This window comes from Ranitomeya variabilis, chromosome 1 (genome assembly GCF_051348905.1).
Source record: "Ranitomeya variabilis isolate aRanVar5 chromosome 1, aRanVar5.hap1, whole genome shotgun sequence".
In the NCBI taxonomy this organism is placed as follows: Eukaryota; Metazoa; Chordata; class Amphibia; order Anura; family Dendrobatidae; genus Ranitomeya; species Ranitomeya variabilis.
The window spans coordinates 133,749,951-133,771,455 of record NC_135232.1 but is presented as its reverse complement, the minus strand read 5'-3'; the positions used below and the strand labels follow the sequence as shown (position 1 = coordinate 133,771,455).

The 21,505-nt window shown below is 45.5% G+C and overlaps 1 protein-coding gene across 1 annotated transcript in view; it reads right to left on the bottom strand.

The window, feature by feature from the left end:
* Window positions 1-21,505, bottom strand: part of ADGRV1 (adhesion G protein-coupled receptor V1) — a 742,217-nt gene that overhangs the window by 426,276 nt on the left and 294,436 nt on the right. Inside the window, exons 49-52 of the mRNA XM_077289021.1 lie at window positions 10,532-10,633; window positions 7,392-7,644; window positions 5,411-5,536; window positions 2,789-3,011 (exon numbers count right to left, since the gene is read on the bottom strand). Of these exons, the coding sequence (XP_077145136.1) occupies window positions 2,789-3,011; window positions 5,411-5,536; window positions 7,392-7,644; window positions 10,532-10,633 (704 nt within the window). The remainder of the gene's footprint in view (window positions 1-2,788; window positions 3,012-5,410; window positions 5,537-7,391; window positions 7,645-10,531; window positions 10,634-21,505) is intronic.

Genomic DNA, 21,505 nt, shown 5'->3' with positions numbered 1-21,505 from the left:
ACCAAAATGTCAAACTAATGCTTGCAGCAATGCAAGCTTGCAAGTCAATGATGACTACAAAGAGCTCATATGCAAAATTGTCTGTGGAATTGAATCCAAGGACTGTATGCTTGGCCGTTGTGATAAATGCCCGGGTCCTGAAGTTTTAAAAGAATTTCTAGTCAATGTGTTTGTCAACAGTGACCCTGAAGATATTATTGAGTTCCAACAATGGATTCACACTGATCGAGACACGCTTGATACCAAACTGACTATAGAAGATTTCATTGAAGAATTGATTTTGAAAATTTCTAAACTTTGTAGCCATCACTACATCGCCAAGCATCAAAGTTGCTATCTGAAATCGTTGAAGGAAAATCTGAGACCTGGAGCGCTTGTGATCCTTATGGACTTTGCTGAAAATTACTCATTTATTGTTCAAGATGCCATTCAAGGTTTCCACTGGGAAAATAGTCAAGCTACAGTACACCCATTTGTAATTTACTTCAAGGAGTTAAATGGTGAAGCTGCGCAGAACATCAGCTTGTGCATAATCAGTGATTGCTCACGACATGACACAGTTGCAGTCCACACTTTCTTAACAGTAATTGTGGAGTATCTCAAGACTCATCTATGGGATTCGTCATATCCACTACTTCAGCGATGGATCTGCAGCCCAGTACAAAAATTTCAAACATTTTCTCAACTTGTGCCACCACAATGCTGATTTCAATATCAGCGCTGAATGGAATTTTTTGGTACCAGTCATGGAAAGTCACCCTGTGATGGGATTGGAGGGACAGCAAAGAGGTTGGCAGCTCGTGCCAGTCTTCAACGCCCAACTGAAAACCAAATACTGACCCCGGTGGATTTATTCAACTTTTGCAACGAGCAACTGCATGGAATCAAGTTTTTATTTTTTATTCCAAAAGAAAAAAAATTGACGAAATACGGGTAGTTCAAGAGGAAAGGTTCAAAGATAGACATACGATTGCTGGAACAAGAGAAAAATCACCAGTTTGTGCCAATTGATGACAAAAAGATTCGCATTTCAAGGGTGTCAAATGACCCATCATCTTTCATTGCTCATGTAGATAGATCTGTCAGATCAGAAATGCCTTTTGTGCCAATTGTAAACCTCCAGCCAGGGCAATACATTGCCTGCATTTACGATAGGAACTGGTGGATTGGAAATATTTCTGAAATTTCAGTCGACGAGCATGATGCATTAATAAATTTTATGCATCCTCATGGACCAGCTAGCTTCTTTCACTGGCCTGTGAGAAATGATACATGCTGGATTCCCGAGCAGTCAATCATTGCAATAATTCCAGCACCAGCTGCAACAGCAATGGGCCGACAATGCAGCTTCTCTGAACCGATTATGTTGCAAATTCAGCAACAATTCCAGACCACCTAGACTGAACATTATGGCTTGGGAACCAACAAAAGATACCCAATATTAGGCTTGGGATCCTAGGCAAAGACACCCACCCTCAGGCTTCGGAACCTGCGATAAAGAGACCGCCCGAGGCTCGCCTTGCACGGCTATCGGCCATGGCTCCTAGGCGATGGGGCTGCCAATTCTCGAAAGACAGCATTATTACAATTCTTAATAGGATTATAATACCAATTCTTAGGGAATTGGTTGTGGTATAACCACCATGGACCAAAGCAAGGGTTTGAATAGTGCAGTTACCATTCATTGCGTATTAATAAATAACACCATGTTCAGTGGCATTTTTCATTTCTTAAACTGAGAGACTCCAAAAAAGAAAACAATGATCCTTGTAGAGAAAAATGTGATCTTTCTAATGATATCAGAATTAATATATTTTAGGGGTACCCTTTTTGAGAAATTTGACCTAAAAATAGGTAAAATTCGTTTTTTTTTAAGTTTTTCATCATATGTGGGTGTGAATATTTCCACAAATACATATGCTTTGACCGTGATGTTGCAGCAATGCAAAGTCATGCAGATGTTTGGTGTACAGGGCAAAGCACCAGTTACTATTGGTTTTTGGTCTTGAGTTATATATGGGCAAAGTTTGGCATAAATTTTATGCGACGCGTTTTTCAAGCTACTTTGACACAAAATTGCGGCCGAAATATTGTTTTGTCATAGCCGGTAATAATTTTATCGTGTTTAGCAGCAAAAGTTGAGCTAGTATGCCAAATTTCAGCATCATAGCCAGTATAGAACTCTAATGGCTATGTGCCAAAGTTTGCAAAATCCTCTTAGCTGAAGCCGCAGGCTTGGTGGAACCTCCAGTGAAAGGTCAACAGTGCCCAATGTATTTGAGATCTGGCCCTAAAAATTTACAGAACCTCTTTTCAAACATACATGTACATCCTTATAAATTTTCAGCAAAATCGGAGAAGGTCGAGTGGGGATGATTTTTAAAACTGGTCCACTTGATGTGGAATGACCCTGCTAACACAATTCTTACTTTTTCACTTTCGCTTTCAGTTTGGTCCAGCAGATGGCGGTGTTCACTTGGAGTTACTCAGTCTCTCTTGTCCACCTCTCTACATAAGGTCGGGTTGCACACCTTTATGTGTAGGAGAAACGGAAACACGGCCTCCACCAAAATAATTATGCAAATTCATTATAGCCATATGCAATATAGACATGGATGTGCACACTGTAGAATACTCAGTATAAAAGCATGTTTCCTCCTTATGGACAGGTCTACTATATTCATAAAGTTATAAAACAGTATCTCAGTCCCATTACTGAGTGACTAAATTGTCCCATTCTTTCCATGTTTTAATTTTTAGGCTTTACCATAAGATATCTAGAATTTACCTTGGAATGAAATCAGATTGATTAGACACTGAGATTAGCTCAAAGATCTGTGTGTTGACATCTCCGGCCGAGGCAATGATGGTTTTGGACACATTTAGTGAGATGACTGTAGATGAGATCAACTGCTTAGATGCTGGAGCCAGCAGCAATGGAGAAAACTGTCCCCTTTCAGAGCTCAAGCGATACAATTCTGATACATTTCCACCAGCTATTAGAAAGTGAGCTTGAAAAAAAGAAACAAAAAATATGAATTTACATGTTCCATCTCCACGCCCTAGATTTGATCTGTGTGTCCTATAATTTGAATGTCAAGGAAGAACTTCAACCCACTTATTAGAGGGAAACTATCAGTAAGATCAACTCCCTTAAACCTCATATACGGACATGCAGAACTTTTTAAAGTAAATCCATCGACTCCTTTATATTTTCTATATGTTGCTGCATTCCTGAGGAACTGGCATTTTAATTCACATGAGAATAAGTGATTATATTCTTGGAAGACTTATCGTAAATGTGTTGGATTTATATTGCAAAGACCGTATGCTCATGTAGGTGGATGGGTACGTTGCCCACGCCCCTTGAGAAGCTTTCATGTGATGTCGTGTCATGTGACGTTAAGCATAATGGCCACAAGATGGCAATAACATTGTTATAGTCTACCCAGCAACAGACAGTCGGGTAAAATAGAGTTAAGTCCAGAGTTTAGACCTGAGAGTGAACATCTATGCAGCAGGATCAGAAAGGACTTCCTGGTAGTTAGTCAGAAGGAGCCCAGAGTGTGCAGAGTAAAGACCTCAGGTCTGGGGTGAGCAATGCTGCATGCAATGGGTGTCTATGTGGCAAGAGAGGAACTACCGGAGCAGATAGTAAGAGCCGGAGCAGATAGTAAGAGCCGGAACAGATAGCCTGCAAGAGAAGAGTAGCAAGTAGCAGTCTGGAATCATGACAGAATGAGTGAGAGAAAAAATATGGGGCCTGGGGCAGGAAGCCTAGCAAAACAGTATGAAGTCTTCATCAGAGAGGTAATGGAAGGTTAAAGTAAAGGGGAGCAAAAGAAAGTAAATAGATATAGCATTGTAGCTACTAAGCGTCTACAGTAAAGAAAGTCAAGTGTGGCCATATTGGGACACAGCCTCACCTACAGAGAAATCAGAGGAAACGTTGCTACAGGATTGGCATCTATGACTCTTTTGGACTGCAGTAGCTGTGAGGGGTCAGAGCGTAACACCTCGACCCGTGCAGACCCCACAGAGGAAAAGGGAACGTAGCGTTATACCTCAACACGTGCAGTCCCTGCAGAGGAAAAGGTGCAGTTGCGATATACCTCAACACGTGCAGTCGCCACAAAGGAAAACTGAAGCTCCCAAGATAATGTGCTGGGCTGTGCAAAGCGTAGAGGAAGTCAGCGGAGAAGATAGAGTGTTTTCAGGGAAGAAAAAGATGTGTGTGTTCATGTTATGTGGTTAAAGAAACGTCCTTAAAGAAAAATGCCTACTATCTGCTGTATCTAGTTATTCTTCAGTAAAGATAAGCTTAATTGTAAATGGTGGTCTCCTCTCATGAACTGGTTAACATCAGGTCCTGACAAACCAGCGTCATCAGTTACATGCAGCCTGTATGGGCGTAGCGCCCTTACAGCACAAGTCCACACACCCAGATAGGACCCCCACTTTCATGTAACGTGCAGGGGCGTACGAGAACAATACCTCGCCCATGGTTACCGTCCCGTGAGACGTTACACTCAAATATGTGGTTTGGGGGGCTTGATCTTACAGATTCCCATTAAAGTTTTTCAGGCCAAAAGAGATACAGTCTCCATCCCTGCATCACTCATCCTCTCTAATGGCTTCCTGTTTTCCTTGGCTGCAGAGGTGACATCTCGTTTACCCCAATGTGAAAGCTGAAGCCTGCAGTCTCATGTTGTCAACCACTGAGGCTAGTGATTGGCTGCAGCTGACACATGGGTTATACAGGATGTTACTGTTGCAGTTATGGTAAATAAAAGACCAATCGGGAAGATGGCAGAAATGGAACTTCAGGGATGAAAAAATGACTATTAGTGATGAGCGAAGGTGATCAGATAACGGGCATGCTCGGGTGTTATCCAAATATCTGTGCTTGTATATTATGTTCGAGTCCTTGCGGCTGCAGAATTTGCGGCTGTTGGACAGACACAACACATGGAGGGATTCCCTAACAAACAGGCAACTCCCACGTGTTGAGGTTGTCTAAAGCCACAAATCATGCAGCCGCAAGGACTCGAACATAACATACGAGCACTCGCAGATGTTCGGATACCACCTGAGCATGCTCGGATAAGGCGTTACCTGAGCTCGTTTGCTCATCACTAATGACTATTTTATTCCCTTATTTTAGCTGTATGCAGCTTTTTCATTAACTTGGACACCCCCTTTAACCGCTTTTAACTACATGTTGGCCATGTGTTACAAATTACAATTCTTGCAACTGTTATTTTGGGTTTGCACAACAATCATAAAGGTCTGTGATTTTAACCATTTTGTAGCCAAAACTCTCTGTAGCTTTTTGATGAAATTTCATGATGTTCTTTGTAAGATCCAAACTAATGCAAAATTAGAGCTCCACAATTACATAATATCTTACCCAGCCCAGATGAAGGCATAAATGCATGAATCATGTGTGCAGCTTTGAGTGGAATAACTTGTAATTTTTTCAAGGCTGTCTGTCCTGATTCCCACAGGAAAATATGAATAAAATCTGTTTCTGCCGCTGTAAGAGAAAAAAATAGAATACAAACTGAAAGGTGCTAATTTTATCTGACAATGTTCTTGTACCATTTTTAGTACTTGCCGCATCGTTCATCAGATTTGTACTTGTCAGAAAAGTTCTAAATGCAAATGATTTATTTAATCTCTGTCATCTACTACTTGACAATATGCTGATAATAAATACAGAAAAAGACATTTTGTAACCCCATTTTGACCATTGACAGAAAAAACTATGCCGGTCAGGTAATCCCACCAAGGACAACATTTGCAAGGATTTTGCCTGTTTGTATAAGTTTGTATGTTCTCCCCATGTTTGCGTGGGTTTCCTCCCACTCAAGACATACAGATAGGGAATTTAGATTGTGAGCCCCAATGGGGACAGGGATGATGATGTCCGTAAAGTGCTAGGGAATTAATGGCGCTATATAAGTGAGTTAAATAAAGAAAAAAAGTGGTAGTATTGAAATATATACATCATGATAATCCTGTGGGCGCTGCCACTGTGCCAACAAGATCGGGTGCAAGATCATATACAGTCAGTGATCCCATGAATAAGGAGAAACAATCAAATAGGAATTCAATATACAGTTGGTATGGAAAGTATTCAGACCCCTTTTAATTTTTCACTCTTTGTTTCATTGCATGCATTTGGTGAATTCAAAAAAGTTCTTTTTTTCACATTAATGTACACTCTGCACCTCATCTTGACAAAAAAACAGAAATGTAGAAATTTTTGCAAATTTATTAAAAAAGAAAAACTGAAATATCACATGGTCATAATTATTCAGACCCTTTGCTCAGACACTCATATCTAAGTCACATGCTGCCCATTCCCTTGTGATCCCCCTTGAGATGGTTCTACTCCTTCATTGGAGTCCAATTGTGTTTAATTAAACTGATAGGACTTGATTTGGAAAGCCACACACCTGTCTATATAAGACCTCACAGCTCACAGTGCATGTCAGACCAAATGAGAATCATGAGGTCAAAGGAACTGGCCAAGGAGCTCAGAGACAGAATTGTGGCAAGGCACAGATCTGGCCAAGGTTACAACAGAATTTCTGCAGTACTCAAGGTTCCTAAGAGCACAGTGGCCTCCATAATCCTTAAATGGAAAAACTTTGGGACCACCAGAAGTATTCCTAGACCTGGCCATCCAGCCAAACTGAGAAAACTGACTGGTTGTCATTGAAGGAAACATGAATGCGGCCAAGGACAAAGATATCCTGAATGAAAACCTCTTCCAGAGTGCTCTGGACCTAAGACTTGGCCGAAGGTTCACCTTCCAACAAGACAATGACCCTAAACACACAGCTAAAATAACAAAGAAGTGGCTTCAGAACAACTCTGTGGCCCTGACCTAAACCCAACTGAGCATCTCTGGAGAGACCTGAAATTGGCTGTCCACCAACGTTCACCATCCAATCTGATGGAACTGGAAAGGATCTGCATGGAAGAATGGCAGAGGATCCCCAAATCCAGGTGTGAAAAAACTTGTTGTATCATTCCCAATAAGACACATGGCTGTACTAGCTCAAAAGGGTGCTTCTACTCAATACTGAGCAAAGGGTCTGAATACTTATGACCATGTGATATTTCAGTTTTTCTTTTGTAATAAATTTGCAAAAATTACTAAATTTCTGTTTTTCTCAGTCAAGATGGGGTGCAGTGTACATTAATGTGAAAAAAAAACTTTTTTGAATTTACCAAATGGCTGCAGTGAAACAAAAACTGAAAATTTTAAAGGGGTCTGAATACTTTCCGTACCCTCTGTAAATTATCACTGACATATTGTCATTCCAATACATATAGGTAGCCATGTCACAGAAAGGAAATTAAATTTATTACAAGCGTACCTTGTATAAATACAATGTAGATGTCTCCGCCAACAGAAAGAGCTTCCACATCCTTAGTTCCAGTAATTGGCACATTTTGTGAATTTCCAAACCGGTTATTAGACCATAAGAACATCAACGAATTCTGGTCATCACCTCCAAGAGAAAGCACCATGTAGACAGCTCCCCCACGCGTGAATACTGTGAGCCCTGTAACACCAGGGCTGGAGAGATTTTGAAATTGTAAAAATATACCATTGTTCCATTTAAAGACCTAGAGAAGACAAGAAAACATTTACATTATTGTAAAATAATGTCACCCCCACCTGCCAGAACTTTTTACATATAAGACTGTAACTCTTTGAAGGTTTTCAACTCATGGTCAAACGTACTTGGAGAAATAATAAGGCCCTATTCACATTGTTACTGTAGTGCATTCATTGGTTCCTGAAAGCCCCTAAAACAGGGGTGGGGAACCTCTTTTTTGCTGAGGGCCATTTGGATATTCATCCCATCATTTGGGGCCATACAAATCATGCTCTAACTCTGCCCACAAAGTCCTGACGTTGGCACTGGTGTAAAATTTTGTTGCACACACCTCAGTGCTCAGTAGTGAATGCTATGTGTGCCTGCTCACAGAGCAAGAAGAAACTAATGGGCAGGTGGCCATCAAATTACAGCTGTCGGCCCAAGCACTGCGGTCCTCAGAATTCTGCACAGGGCCCAGAGAAAAGATAATCGCGGGCCGGAAATGGCCCACAGGCCTGAGGTTCCCCACCCCTGCCCTAAAAGAAGGACACAGACAAATCCCCATTGAGGTTATAGATCTCTATGACATGAACTGAGTTCAAATAAACTGTGTGCAATTTATTTACTTTGAAAAGTGTCCATCTTTCAAACCAGCACAGAAATGCAGCCTGCTAAATTTGTGCCCCCATATGAAATAACAGACACTTTCACAAAAAAGAACAAATGGAGTTAATCTGAACTCTGTTCGTGTCAAAGCAGTCTACAGCCCTGTCGGGGGTTCGTCTGTATCCCATTTTTAGAGGGATTCAGGAGGAAACTTCAAACGCACTGCAAAAATACACTGTGAACAGGGCCTAAGGCATTTGCTTAAAATAGCTTTGTGATAGACAGTTTTGGCACAAATTATGGTAGTTGGTGAGGTATTTGATCTGCTAGATGTTCCCCAGTCACTGTCAGTGCGCCCAGTACTAAGCTCTTACAAATTTGCAATGACAAGCACATAGTGTAGAGTGTACTGTCCAGTGAAAAATTTGGTGGATGACAAATATTAGCATAGTGCCGTTCACCATATACATACATTCTAGGCATGTGTATGAGTCTACTCTTGTTGCAACAATTCTTGCAAAGCCCTCCATACTTTTTGGTGATATTGCAAAGCTAAATAAATGAGAGATAGATGGATGGATGGATTCATAGACAGACAGACAGACAAGATAGATGAAATCAGAATAAAACCTTTCCTGCTTGAGGCCAATTAGGGTTACAATAATTATTAATTTTTGCCAAATGTCAGAATAATGAGAGAGATAATGTTTTAAGGCATTTTTATTACTTACTGCAAAGTCAAAAGTGTACATGCACTAAGATTACTATGCCTTTAAACAATTCTGGACTTCCCATATAATGATGTCACGTGTTTGGAAGCTTCTGATTTATTTATTTTTGGCAACATCTGAGTTAATTAGAGACACTCCTGTGGATGTCTTTTAATGCACACCTGAAACACACTGCTTCTTTTTGTAGCATCATGGGAAAATCTAAAGAAATCAGACAAGATATCAGGAAGAGAATTGTCGACTTGCACAAGTCTGGCTCATCCTTGGGTACAATTTCAAGGTACCTGAAGGTGCCTCGTTCATCTGTACAAACAATAATACGCAAGTACAAACAAGATGGGAATGTCCAGCCATCATACCGCTCAGGAAGGAGACGGGTTTTGTGTCTCAGAGATGAACATGCTTTGGTCCAACAGGTGCATATCAAACCAAGGACAAAAGCAAAAGACCTTGTAAAGATGATGGCGGAAGCTGGTAAGATTGTGTCATTATCCACCGTGAAAGTATCAACATGGGCTGGAAGGCCACTCTGCCAAAAAGAAGCCATTACTCCAAAAGAAACATAAAAAGCCAGATTAATGTTTGCACATGCACACAGGAACAAAGACCTTAATTTTTGGAGACATGTCCTGTGGTCCGATGAAACTAAAATTGAACTTTTTGGGTGTAATGACCATCGTTAAATTTGGATGAAAAAGGAAGAAGCATGGAAGCCTAAGAACACTATCCCAACTGTGAAACACAGGGGTGGAAGTATCATGTTGTTGGGTTGTTTTGCTGCAGGAGGGACTGGTGCACTTCACAAAATAGATGGCATCATAAGAAAAGAAGATTATGTGGCAATACTGAAGCAACATCTCAAGACATCAGCCAGGAAATTAAAGCTTTGTCGGTAATGGGTCTTCCAAATGGACAATGACCGGAAGCATACTGCCAAAATGGTAGCAAAGTGGCTTAAGGATAACAAAGCCAATATTTTGGAGTGGCCATCACAAAGTCCTGATCTCAATCCTATTGAAAATTTATGGGCAAAGCTGAAAAAGCTGGTGCGAGCAAGGCGACTTACAAACCTGGATCTATTGCATCAGTTTTGTCAGGAGGAATGGGCCCAAATTCCTACCAACTATTGTGAGAAGCTTGTGAAAGGATTTCTCAAATGTTTGAGCCAAGTCATTCAGTTTAAGGCCAATGACACTAAATACTAATGAAATGTATGTAAACTTTTGACTTTGCAGTACGTCTATCTCCCTCATTATCCTGGCCTTTGGTAAATATTAATAATTATGGTAAATCTAACTGACCTAAAACGGGAAAGGTTTATTCTGATGATTTCATGTGATTTATTGAGAAAAACATGCATATGTGTCTTTTTATATAGTGTATGTAAATTTCTGGTTTCAACTGTAGAAAGATAGATAGATAGATAGATAGATAGATAGATAGATAGATAGATAGATAGATAGATAGATAGATAGATAGATAGATAGATACAGACTCTTTCTCTTAACGTTTTCCTTACACTGTTCAGACTTGACAACATATAAAACAAAAGACAACAAAACTCAGACAACTAACCTGGGAATTGCTTGTATTACTCCCAATGACCAGGTAATCTTCCTGACTTCCCAGTGAGAAATGTGTTATACTGGTTGTTCCTGTGACTTGAAGAGTCTGTTTCTAATTTGGGGAGCATAAAGATAATATTGGAAGTCATAGATGTACCATGAAACACTTGAAACGCGTAATTCTGTGTTTAATGTGTTTGCCTAATCTTAGAACAATCAATATGAAATTGTTGAACCTTTGCTCCAACACACAAATTAATGGAACCTGTCACAATGAAGATCAATGTAAGTAATATACACCGCACACTCAGTGAGTATATGATGCAAAAAAGGGAAGTACAATTTATTTGTATAACATTAGACAAGGTAATCAATAGTGCAGAGGGCGACCAGAAGAATAAGCTGACGTTTCGACTCTTCCTGAGTCTTTATCAAAATTGGTCGCTTTAAGAATACAAATTCTTAAGACTTGCCACATGCAGCTAGGCGCAGGAGCGCTGCTAGGACCACAAACTCCATACAGACCTATGCCCGTTGGGAAGGCTACCTATACCCCCACCCCATGCCAACAGGATTTCTCTATCCCTACACGGGATCCTCCCATTGTTACTTCTATTTGTATTCTTAAAGCGACCAATTTTGATAAAGACTCAGGAAGAGTCGAAACGTCAGCTTATTCTTCTGGTCGCCCTCTGCACTATTGATTACCTTGTCTAATGTTATACAAATAAATTGTACTTCCCTTTTTTGCATCATATACTCACTGAGTGTGCGGTGTATATTACTTACATTGATGTTTATGGGCTTATTTAGTCCCTTACACCAGTACCTCGCCTAGTTCTATTTCCTAGTGCGCTCCAATTTTTTTCTTATTGTCACAATGAAGATGCAGTCCAATCTGCAGGCACCATGCTATAGAGCAGGGGGAGCGGAGCAGATTGATATATACTTTTGTGGGAAAAAATTCAGTATAATCTGTGATTTAAACATTGTAACCTCTGCTTTTTCTGGGATTTCTAGCGATCAGTCCTATCAGTGACTGACAGCTTTCTTTGTATAAGTTGACATACATAATATATGTCAATCATTGAAAGGACCAACTACTGGGCCAAGACCCCCCCAGACAGATCAGATGATTAAATGAATAAAACACAGGTTATACTGAATGTTTTCTCACAAATCTGTCTATCACTTTGCTCTATAACCTGCACCTGCAGATTGGATTGCGTCTTCATGGTGACAGGTTCTCTTTAATCCGCTGATTGACGATTCTGTGATGGAACTGGAAATGGCCCAGCTCCTTACATTGTGCAATGGCCCTGGACGGTACTGTAAGCGCTCTCCCATTCACTTGTATGAAATAAGCCTGCAGCTCCAGTCATGGCCATGATACAAAGAATGGAGCTCTGCCACTTCATTGTGCACCATACCTACAATCAGCCAATAAACAGGATGCTGGTAATTTGCCCCCCACAGACCTGAGATTGATGACCTATCCTAAGAATAGACCATCAATATTAAAATCTTAAAAAATCCCTTTAACTTACTAGAAATGTATAAATCTTCATACCTTACAAATGTGATTAAATAAAGCATACATATAGAATATCAACTTTTACATAACCAAAAGGCCATTACTATGTCATATGATCTCCCTTGCATTGTATGGCTTGAAAACGAAAAGACAGCCAAAAATATCACTGTAACAGAAAAAAATTGGGCCACTGGATTTCCTGGTGTATCAGAATGTGGTAGAGTGAATGGGAGGTTTTACACACAACATATTGCTGCATAATAAAAAATTGGGAAAAGGTTGTGGACTTTTCTAAGTTAGTATAAGATACCCTGTTCACTGACCAAAGTATATAAGAGCACACTTCAAATAGTAAATAGATGGGAAAGGAGCTGCGTGTGGCAGTGCCATATTAATTAGAGAAGAGCGTATCACTTCATACAACCCCAGCTCACCATCTGGGTCGATGCTCTTTGGTCTTGGAGAGGACCTTCGTCAATTTCTTGAGCTTTTGGGTTCCCCAGCGCAGCGGTTGATTTGCGAGGCTGGTGTGACCTAATCTGTGCAGTGTGCAGTGCAAGGGTGACATCTCGCCAGCCTGGCTACTCCTGAGCCAAGCCTGAGATGCTGTAGGGTAGGTAAATTAAAGCAGCCCCTGTCCATCATGGACAGAGGGCACTGACCTGGACCATGGTTGTCTCTGCTCTTAACATACCCAAGAAAAACCTTCACACAAGCACGGTGGCTCAGTGGTTAGCACTGTAGCCTTGCAGCACTGGGATCCTGGGTTCAAATCCCACCAAGGACAACATCTGCAAGGAGTTTGTATGTTCTCTCCGTGTTTGCGTGGGTTTTCTCTGTGTTCTCTGGTTTCCTCCCACACTCCAAAGACATACTGATAGGGAATCTAGACTGTGAGCCCCAATGGGGACAGCGATGATAATGTATGTAAAAGTGCTGCAGAATATGATAGCGCTATATAAGCAAAGCATAATAAATATTCCTAAAAATACAGAAATTGAAGTATTTATGGAGCGCCCCCACACCGCCGCAGGGCCGAGGGGTATCCGGAGCCGGGCCTCTGAGTCTCAGTTCTGGGGTTGTCATGGTGGCTAGACCCGGTCCGTGGCCCTGTCTGTCAGTGGGGGACGTCCGGTGCAATAAGTGGTGTTGTAACGGTGCAGTTGTGGGGTGCAGGTCGCGGTAAATAATGAGGACACCAGGTTGCAGTCTCTTTACCTCTTTACTGAAGGTTTTGGAGACCTCAGTCCAGAGCGCTGTTAACTGGGTTGTCAGAGACCGGCCGGTCCAAAGGCACATCAGGAGTTCTCTTTACAGGTGGGAATCAGTGTCTACCTTCTAGCGCTATGTGTTGTAGTTCTTCCCTGCTGAGCTCCCGGGATAGTCCTCACAACTGTTTCTGTCTGTCTCTGATGTTCGCTTTCTCCGTCCCCCAGATGATATGGTAGGACGCACCCGTATGACGGGGTAGGCCTGGAGTTCTTCCGGGACCCTAGAGTCGCCCCTCTCCCACAGCTGCCTCCGTTGTCTGCTTAGGTGTTAAGTGAGACAGCCAACCTGTAATTAGCTGTCCGGCCGTGGTTTGCAGTAGTACTTAAAGTCTCTTACTTGCTCGGCGTTCCGGCCACCGACTGTTTGCGCCTCAGAAGGATGTTGCCTCTGTCTAACAGCACGACTCCTTCTGGTTCTAATTCCTCTTTACTGTATTCCCGTTGTTCACTGGTTTGTTCTGCTCTGAGGAGTCTGCCAGGATCCCATCCCTGACAGGTCCTCTCACTAGCTCTTCCCAGCTACTTCTCCCTGTCTTCCTGTCCAACCCCCAGTTTTACCAGAGTTGTGAGGAGTGGCCTACTAGATAGGACCACCCCCCCTGGTGGCCGGAGTGTGAAGTGTGGTGTGAGTGTACCTGGTCAGAGAAACTCCTTAGTGCAATCAGACGTACCATAGCTCCCCATAGTGGCGGAGCCACAGTACTGCAACAACCAGGACTCTGGGGTGCTGCACTCCCCCCCGGTTAAATCCAGTACTCCGGGACTGGGAAAACAAGAACAATAATACATGTTAACAGGAAACACACAAATTTTTGAAATAGCATAACAATTGAACATAACTATGCTTCCCTTTACGGGAGGTGAGGATTCTTGAACGTTGCAAAAGTTAGGTCATGCACAGTTTATGACTCTCAGTTCAGTGGTTGAAACAGCGGGGACCCCGGGTAAACAAAGGGGTCCCCCTTATGAAAGTTTTTGAGCAATTCACCGTCCATTACTCTAGTGTCCATTTAAAAACCTGTAACAAAAAGATATGCATACAAACATTTTCAATTAAATAGCAGCCCTTATCAATACCTCCAAGTTTTGTAGCGGAGGGGAGTTTGATTTTGAGTGCTGCGTGTGGACCTTCGCAGCGCAGGGTGTTGTGATCCACTTTTTGGGCTCCCCTAGTGGTGGCTGGTGGTACTGGAGACTTGTGTGTTCTTTTCTGCCTCAGCTCACCTGCTTCCATCAGTTTTGGGAGTTCCCTATTTAGCCTTGCTCTCCAGTCACTTCCTTGCCGGTCATCATTGTAACCTGAGTCTTTCAGTTGCATGTTCCTGCTACCAGTCTGCTGATCAGCTAAGTGGACTCTTGTCCTTTTTGTTTTGTATTTTTTGTCCAGTTTACAGTTTGTCATTTCCTGTTACTGGAAGCTCTTGTGGACTGAAATTGCCACTCCTGTGTCATGAGTTGACACAGGAGTCTTAAAGTAATTTCAGGATGGGTTTTTGAAAGGGTTTTTCAGCTGACCGTGAAGTCCTCTTTTGTATCCTTCCTCTATCTAGTAAGTGGACCTCGCTTTGCTAAATCTACCTTCATACTGTGTATGTCTTTTCCTCTGAACTCACCGTTAATATATGTGGGGGCTACTATCATCTTTGGGGAATTTCACTAGAGGTAAGCCAGGTCTGTTCCTTCCTCTTCCAGGCGTAGTTAGTTCTCCGGCTGGCGCATGGCATCTAGGCAGCCGTAGGAATGCTTCCTGGCTACTGTTAGTTGTGTGGTAGATTTAGGTCACGGTCAGCTTGAGTTTCCATCACCCGAGGGCTAGTCTGTTATTTTGTGTTTCTGATGTTCCCATGCCATTGGGGAATCATGACAGCAGGGGTTGCTATTGGCCTAACAGGGCCCGCTATGCTTGCTACCGCTGGTGTAGTGCACTGTCTTCTAACTACACTTCTAGTGAGTCTGGGTAGCACTGGCAGGTTGGGGCTCTCAGAGCTGCGGTTATCAACAGTGGGTACAGCAGATTCACTGATAGCAGAGGGAGGATTTGCCGGCTCAATGGTTGGCATGGCTTCATCAGGTAAGGCTTGTTGAGGTAGCGGGGCCAGATGATCTGGTACCACCATCGTTTCTGGCGGGTCCGGCTGTTGAAACATTATGACAGGTACCACGACGGCTTGGTTTATCTGAGTCCAGGACTGGGGAAAGTCACCAAGGACAGTATGGAAGATCTTCTCCTTTTCCACCGGCGGGGAGATTTCTGGGGCCGTGCCCCTCTCTTTTAACTTATCGGGGCAGACTTTAAGGTGATCCCTGGATACCGCTGTCGAGGTCTCCCCTCTGTCCTTGCTGATGAGACAGACCTTTGTGTTGTCGAAGTCGGATGGCAGGATGGTATACGGTTCTGCTTCCCATTGGTCATCGAGCTTGTGTAATCTCCTCTTTCGTTTAAGTACTTGCTCACCAGGTGACAGGGGAATCGCAGGAGCGTGTTGGTTGTAGTCCCTTTCTTGCTTCTGCCTAGCCTGGGCGAGACTTCTCTCTACACACTCCTGTACTTCGCGGTACCTTCGCTGCCTTTCTGCATCCCAATCTGCATCCGGCGAGGTATCTTCGGGTACTAGGACCCCCATGTCCAGATCAACGGGTAACCGACTAGACCTTCCTCGCATCAGGTACGCTGGAGTACAGTTGGTGGAACTTACTGGGATGTGGTTGTACATATCCACCAAGTCAGGCAACTTTGTCGGCCACAGGTTCCGTTCCTCCACAGGCAAGGTCTTCAATAAATCGATTACTACCTGGTTCATCTTCTCGCACATCCCGTTGGTTTGAGGGTGGTACGGTGTAGTTCTGATCTTCTTACACCCGTACAACTGGCAGAATTCTTGGAACACTTCCGCTTCGAATGCAGGCCCCTGATCGGTCAGTACTTTCTCTGGGTAGCCATGGGGCCTACAAAAGTGCTGCTGGAAGGCCCTGGCGGCAGTCCTAGCTGTTAGATCCTTGACAGGCACAACCACCAAAAACCTGGAGTAGTGGTCCACGATGGTAAGGGCGTAGATATAGCCCGACCGGCTAGGTGTCAGCTTCACATGATCCAGCGCGACCAGTTCGAGCGGCCGTTTGGTGATGATAGGCCGCAGGGGAGCCCGTTGACTGTCACGGTCCTTCCTGCGCAGACTACATGGACCACACTCCCGACACCACTTCTCAATGGTTCTCTTCATGCCAATCCAATAGAACCTCCCTCGGAGCAGCTTCTCCAGCTTCCTCCATCCGAAGTGTCCGGCTCCATCATGGTAGGCTCCCAGAACCATGGGCGCATCTCGCCTTGGCACCACTATCTGCCACACCAATTCATGAGTACGTGGGTCGATGCTCCTCCTGCACAACTTGCCATCATGGATAAACAGTTTGCTTCTCCCCTTCCACAGCTGTTGGGTTTCTTGTGGATCATCTGGGCCAGGGTGCAACCCAGCCTGCGTCAAGAGTTCCTTCACCTGACGGACCGCGGGGTCACTATCCTGGGTTTCTGCCCATCCGTGGTGGGGCAGGGGATTCAGCGTGGCATCCGGTTGGTTCTTGTGCCTGTTCTTCACATGGTGAGAGTTCTGAGTGGCTTTGGGGCGATGGAAGGCAGGCAGCTCCACCTCTTCAAGTGCCTCTGGGTCTTCTCCCACTTCTGGTAAATTGGGCATTCGGGACAGAGCATCGGCATTGACATTCTGGTGTCCTGCCCGATATTTGATGGTGAAATCATAGTTGGACAGCCGGGCCATCCACCGCTGTTCCAAAGCCCCGAGTTTGGCAGTATCCAGATGCGTTAGCGGATTGTTGTCCGTGAAGACGGTGAATTTCGCGGAGGCCAGGTAGTGCTTAAACCTCTCTGTCACTGCCCAGACAAGGGCAAGGAATTCCAGTTTGAAGGAACTGTAGTTGTCAGGGTTCCTTTCCGTGGGACGGAGTTTCCTGCTGGCGTAAGCGATCACTCTTTCTTTGCCTTTCTGGACTTGAGACAGCACGGCTCCTAGTCCCACATTACTGGCATCTGTGTACAGCACAAACGGTTGGTCGTATTCGGGGTAAGCCAGTACCTCTTCTCCCGTCAGCGCCGACTTCAAGCAGGTGAAGGATTCCTCCAGCTCCCCGTTCCAGTCAAAGGGGGTGTTCTTCCCCTTGGTCTTCTTTGGTTGGCCCACCAACAGGTTTTGCAAGGGTGCGGCCTTCTTGGTGAAGTCTTTAATGAACCTCCGGTAATAGCCTACCAGCCCGAGGAACTGCCGGACTTCGTGGAGGTCACTGGGCTTTGGCCAGTCCTTGATCACTGTGACCTTGTCGGGGTCTGGGGCCACTCCTTCAGCGCTCACCACATGGCCCAGGTACTGCACTTTAGGTTTCAGCAGATGACACTTGGACGGTTTCACTTTTAGGCCGAAGTTGGACAAGGCTTCAAACACCTCGGCCAGGTGCTTCAGATTGTCTTCGTAGGTTTTAGAGAAGACTATGACGTCATCCAGATATAGCAGCACGGTTTCAAAGTTCAGGTGTCCCAGGCAGCACTCCATCATCCTCTGGATCGTTCCGGGAGCATTGCACAATCCGAAGGGCATGTAGTTGAACTCACAGAGACCCATTGGCGTCGTGAAGGCCGTCTTCTCTTTGTCCGCCTCCGCTACAGGAACCTGCCAGTACCCACTGGTGAGATCTAAGGTAGAGAAGTAGTTAGCAGATTTTAAGGCAGCCAGAGACTCCTCTATCCTGGGCAGTGGGTATGCGTCCTTATGTGTAATGCGATTCAACTGCCTGTAATCAACACACATCCTCATTGTACCATCTTTCTTTTTAACAAGGACTAACGGAGCTGCCCAGGGGCTACAGCTGTCTCTCACCACCCCAGCCTCCTTCATTTCCCGTAACATGTCCTTGGCACACTGGTAATGAGCTGGGGGTACAGGGCGATATCTCTCTTTTATGGGTCGGTGATCTCCCGTGGGGATGTGATGTTGGATCCCTTTCACCTGCCCAAAATCTGAGGGGTGTTTGCTGAATACCTGCTCGTACTCGTGTACCACCCTGTAAGCCCCCTGTATTTGATGAGATGGGGTAGAGTCAGTGCCCACATGCAATTCCCGACACCAGTCTTTCGAGTGCTCTGCAGAACCTTTGTTCTCCGCCACGTTTGACGGGACCAAGGGTTCAGGTGTCTGTATTACACTATTATTGACAGTGAACAGTTTGGCGAGCGTGGTATACTTGGTTAGGTGGACCTCTTCCTCCCCACAATTGAGGACACGTACGGGCACTCTCCCCTGTCGGACGTCGACCACCCCCCGGGCTGTCAGAACAGTAGGCCTATTGTCTGAATATACGGGTTCTACCAAGGCCTGGTAGTCCTTACCCCTGAGGCCTATGGCTGCTCGACACCATATTAACATTTCACTCTTGGGGGGTATCGCGATGGGGTTTGAATCACTCACAGTGACACGACCAATCTCACCACCAGTCAGCTCTACCTGCTGTCTCTGCATCAGAGCTCTGATTTCCTTCTGCAGGGCACGTTGCTCACTGTGGCCAGCGGTTTCTGCCACCTGTTGCAACAAAACAATCACTTCTGCAAGACAATTTTCTATAACATTAGTACCAAGAGTCATCATGGGATTACATTCTCGACGATCAATATCTACAATCACAAACCCTTGGGCTTTCAATTCCACCCGCCCCACTTTGATGGTGACCTCCTTATACCCCACTTGTGGCAACGGCTGACCATTACTGGCGATTATGGTGAAATCATCGTCAGGGCCACGAGTAATATCAGCTTCCTCCCAATACCGTTTGTAGAGCACGTAAGGTATAGTCGTCACCTGAGAACCGGTGTCCAGCAAAGCATTCAAGGGGATTCCATCAATCACTACAGGGAGAACTGGTCGTCCTCCAATATACTTGGTTCTCCAATGCTGCGGGCCTGACCGTCCTACTCCTGGGGGTTGGCCCTTTGCCCCAGGGGTTGCTCGTTTAAAGGACAGTACCTTGCAAGATGGCCCACCTGGTGACAGCGGCGGCAGATGGGTCGTCCATCCTGGTGGAAGCGATCGTCGGGCCGGCTCCTGGTCGGCGGAGTCCTCCTCTGTCGCATCCAAGGGACATCCTCCGGGCTGGAAGCCAACTGGATCTTCTCTTTGGGGGCCTCCTGTAGGGACTGCACCGTCCGGGCCAGGGCAGCAACGCTCTTGGTTAGCTCTTGCATCTGGAGACGGAGTCCTGCAGGGGAGTCGTCCTCGAAGCTCTGGGCGTCGGCCTCCGCGGCAACTGGGGTATCCGATGCCACCTCCTGGTGGTATGTGAGAGCGGGGCGCCTGGGTGGTACTGCGCGGCTGGGCTGTCGCTCCTGCAATGCCTGGATAGCTTTATCTTTAAACTGCGCAAAAGTCAAGTCTGGATTTTGCATGGCCAGGAAGTGCAATTGGCCCCGCTGGTGACTGCACAGGAGCCCCTCAATGAACCGCTCCTTCAGGATTTTATCCTCATCCTGCATGCTGCCGGGGTCACTCTGCTTAATGGCCCGCATCGCTTCCTGGAGATTAAGGGCATAGTCCCGTAAGCTATCCTGTGGCCTTTGTTTGCATCCATAAAAAGTCAGTTTAATTTCTGTAGCAGTGCGAGTATCAAAGGTGGCTTTAAGCTTGGCAAAAATCTGTTGTGCAGTTTCTTTATCCTCAGCGGGCCAGGATTTCAATTCTCTCAGAGCCGCCTCAAAGAGTTGGCCGGTTATCATATGGACCTTCTGAGGCTCGGTTAGGGGATAGAACTCGAGCAGGCTGCAGAGCCCCTCTTTAAAGTCAGTGAACGTATGCGACTCCCCAGAGTATCGCGGAAGCCAAGCCGCTCCGGGCAGGTACGGCATAGAGAAGGGCATTATGGCTTTTGTGTTAGCGGCAGCGTCCGGCTGGTTGGGAGGAACAGCGGGTTCTGCGGCTACCGGTGGTGGTATTAGGGCCGCGGCTCCGTCCGCTGCGGGGACCGGAGCTGCCCCTGCGTCCGCGGCTGCGACCGCCACCTCCTCTCCTCCCGACTCAGACATGGCTGTCCCTTCCTCCCACGAACCTGCTGGAGGTCGGAGTTCCTCTTCCGGGATTGGCGCCTTACTGCGCTTTCCGTTCCGCGCTTCTTTTGGCTGATTCCGCCCACGTAGCTAAGGCTCCTCCCTCCGTGCGCGGCAATGGCGAATTTTGGCGGTAAATGGCAATACACAGTCTTTTCAATAAAGTACAATTCAAGCGCAATAAATCACAGTTCCAAGGCACACATGACCTGATTCTTCAGGCTTAAGTAGATCCTGTTCGTGACGCCAAGTTGGAGCGCCCCCACACCGCCGCAGGGCCGAGGGGTACCCGGAGCCGGGCCTCTGAGTCTCAGTTCTGGGGTTGTCACGGTGGCTAGACCCGGTCCGTGGCCCTGTCTGTCAGTGGGGGACGTCCGGTGCAATAAGTGGTGTTGTAACGGTGCAGTTGTGGGGTGCAGGTCGCGGTAAATAATGAGGACACCAGGTTGCAGTCTCTTTACCTCTTTACTGAAGGTTTTGGAGACCTCAGTCCAGAGCGCTGTTAACTGGGTTGTCAGAGACCGGCCGGTCCAAAGGCACATCAGGAGTTCTCTTTACAGGTGGGAATCAGTGTCTACCTTCTAGCGCTATGTGTTGTAGTTCTTCCCTGCTGAGCTCCCGGGATAGTCCTCACAACTGTTTCTGTCTGTCTCTGATGTTCGCTTTCTCCATCCCCCAGATGATATGGTAGGACGCACCCGTATGACGGGGTAGGCCTGGAGTTCTTCCGGGACCCTAGAGTCGCCCCTCTCCCACAGCTGCCTCCGTTGTCTGCTTAGGTGTTAAGTGAGACAGCCAACCTGTAATTAGCTGTCCGGCCGTGGTTTGCAGTAGTACTTAAAGTCTCTTACTTGCTCGGCGTTCCGGCCACCGACTGTTTGCGCCTCAGAAGGATGTTGCCTCGGTCTAACAGCACGACTCCTTCTGGTTCTAATTCCTCTTTACTGTATTCCCGTTGTTCACTGGTTTGTTCTGCTCTGAGGAGTCTGCCAGGATCCCATCCCTGACAGGTCCTCTCACTAGCTCTTCCCAGCTACTTCTCCCTGTCTTCCTGTCCAACCCCCAGTTTTACCACAGTTGTGA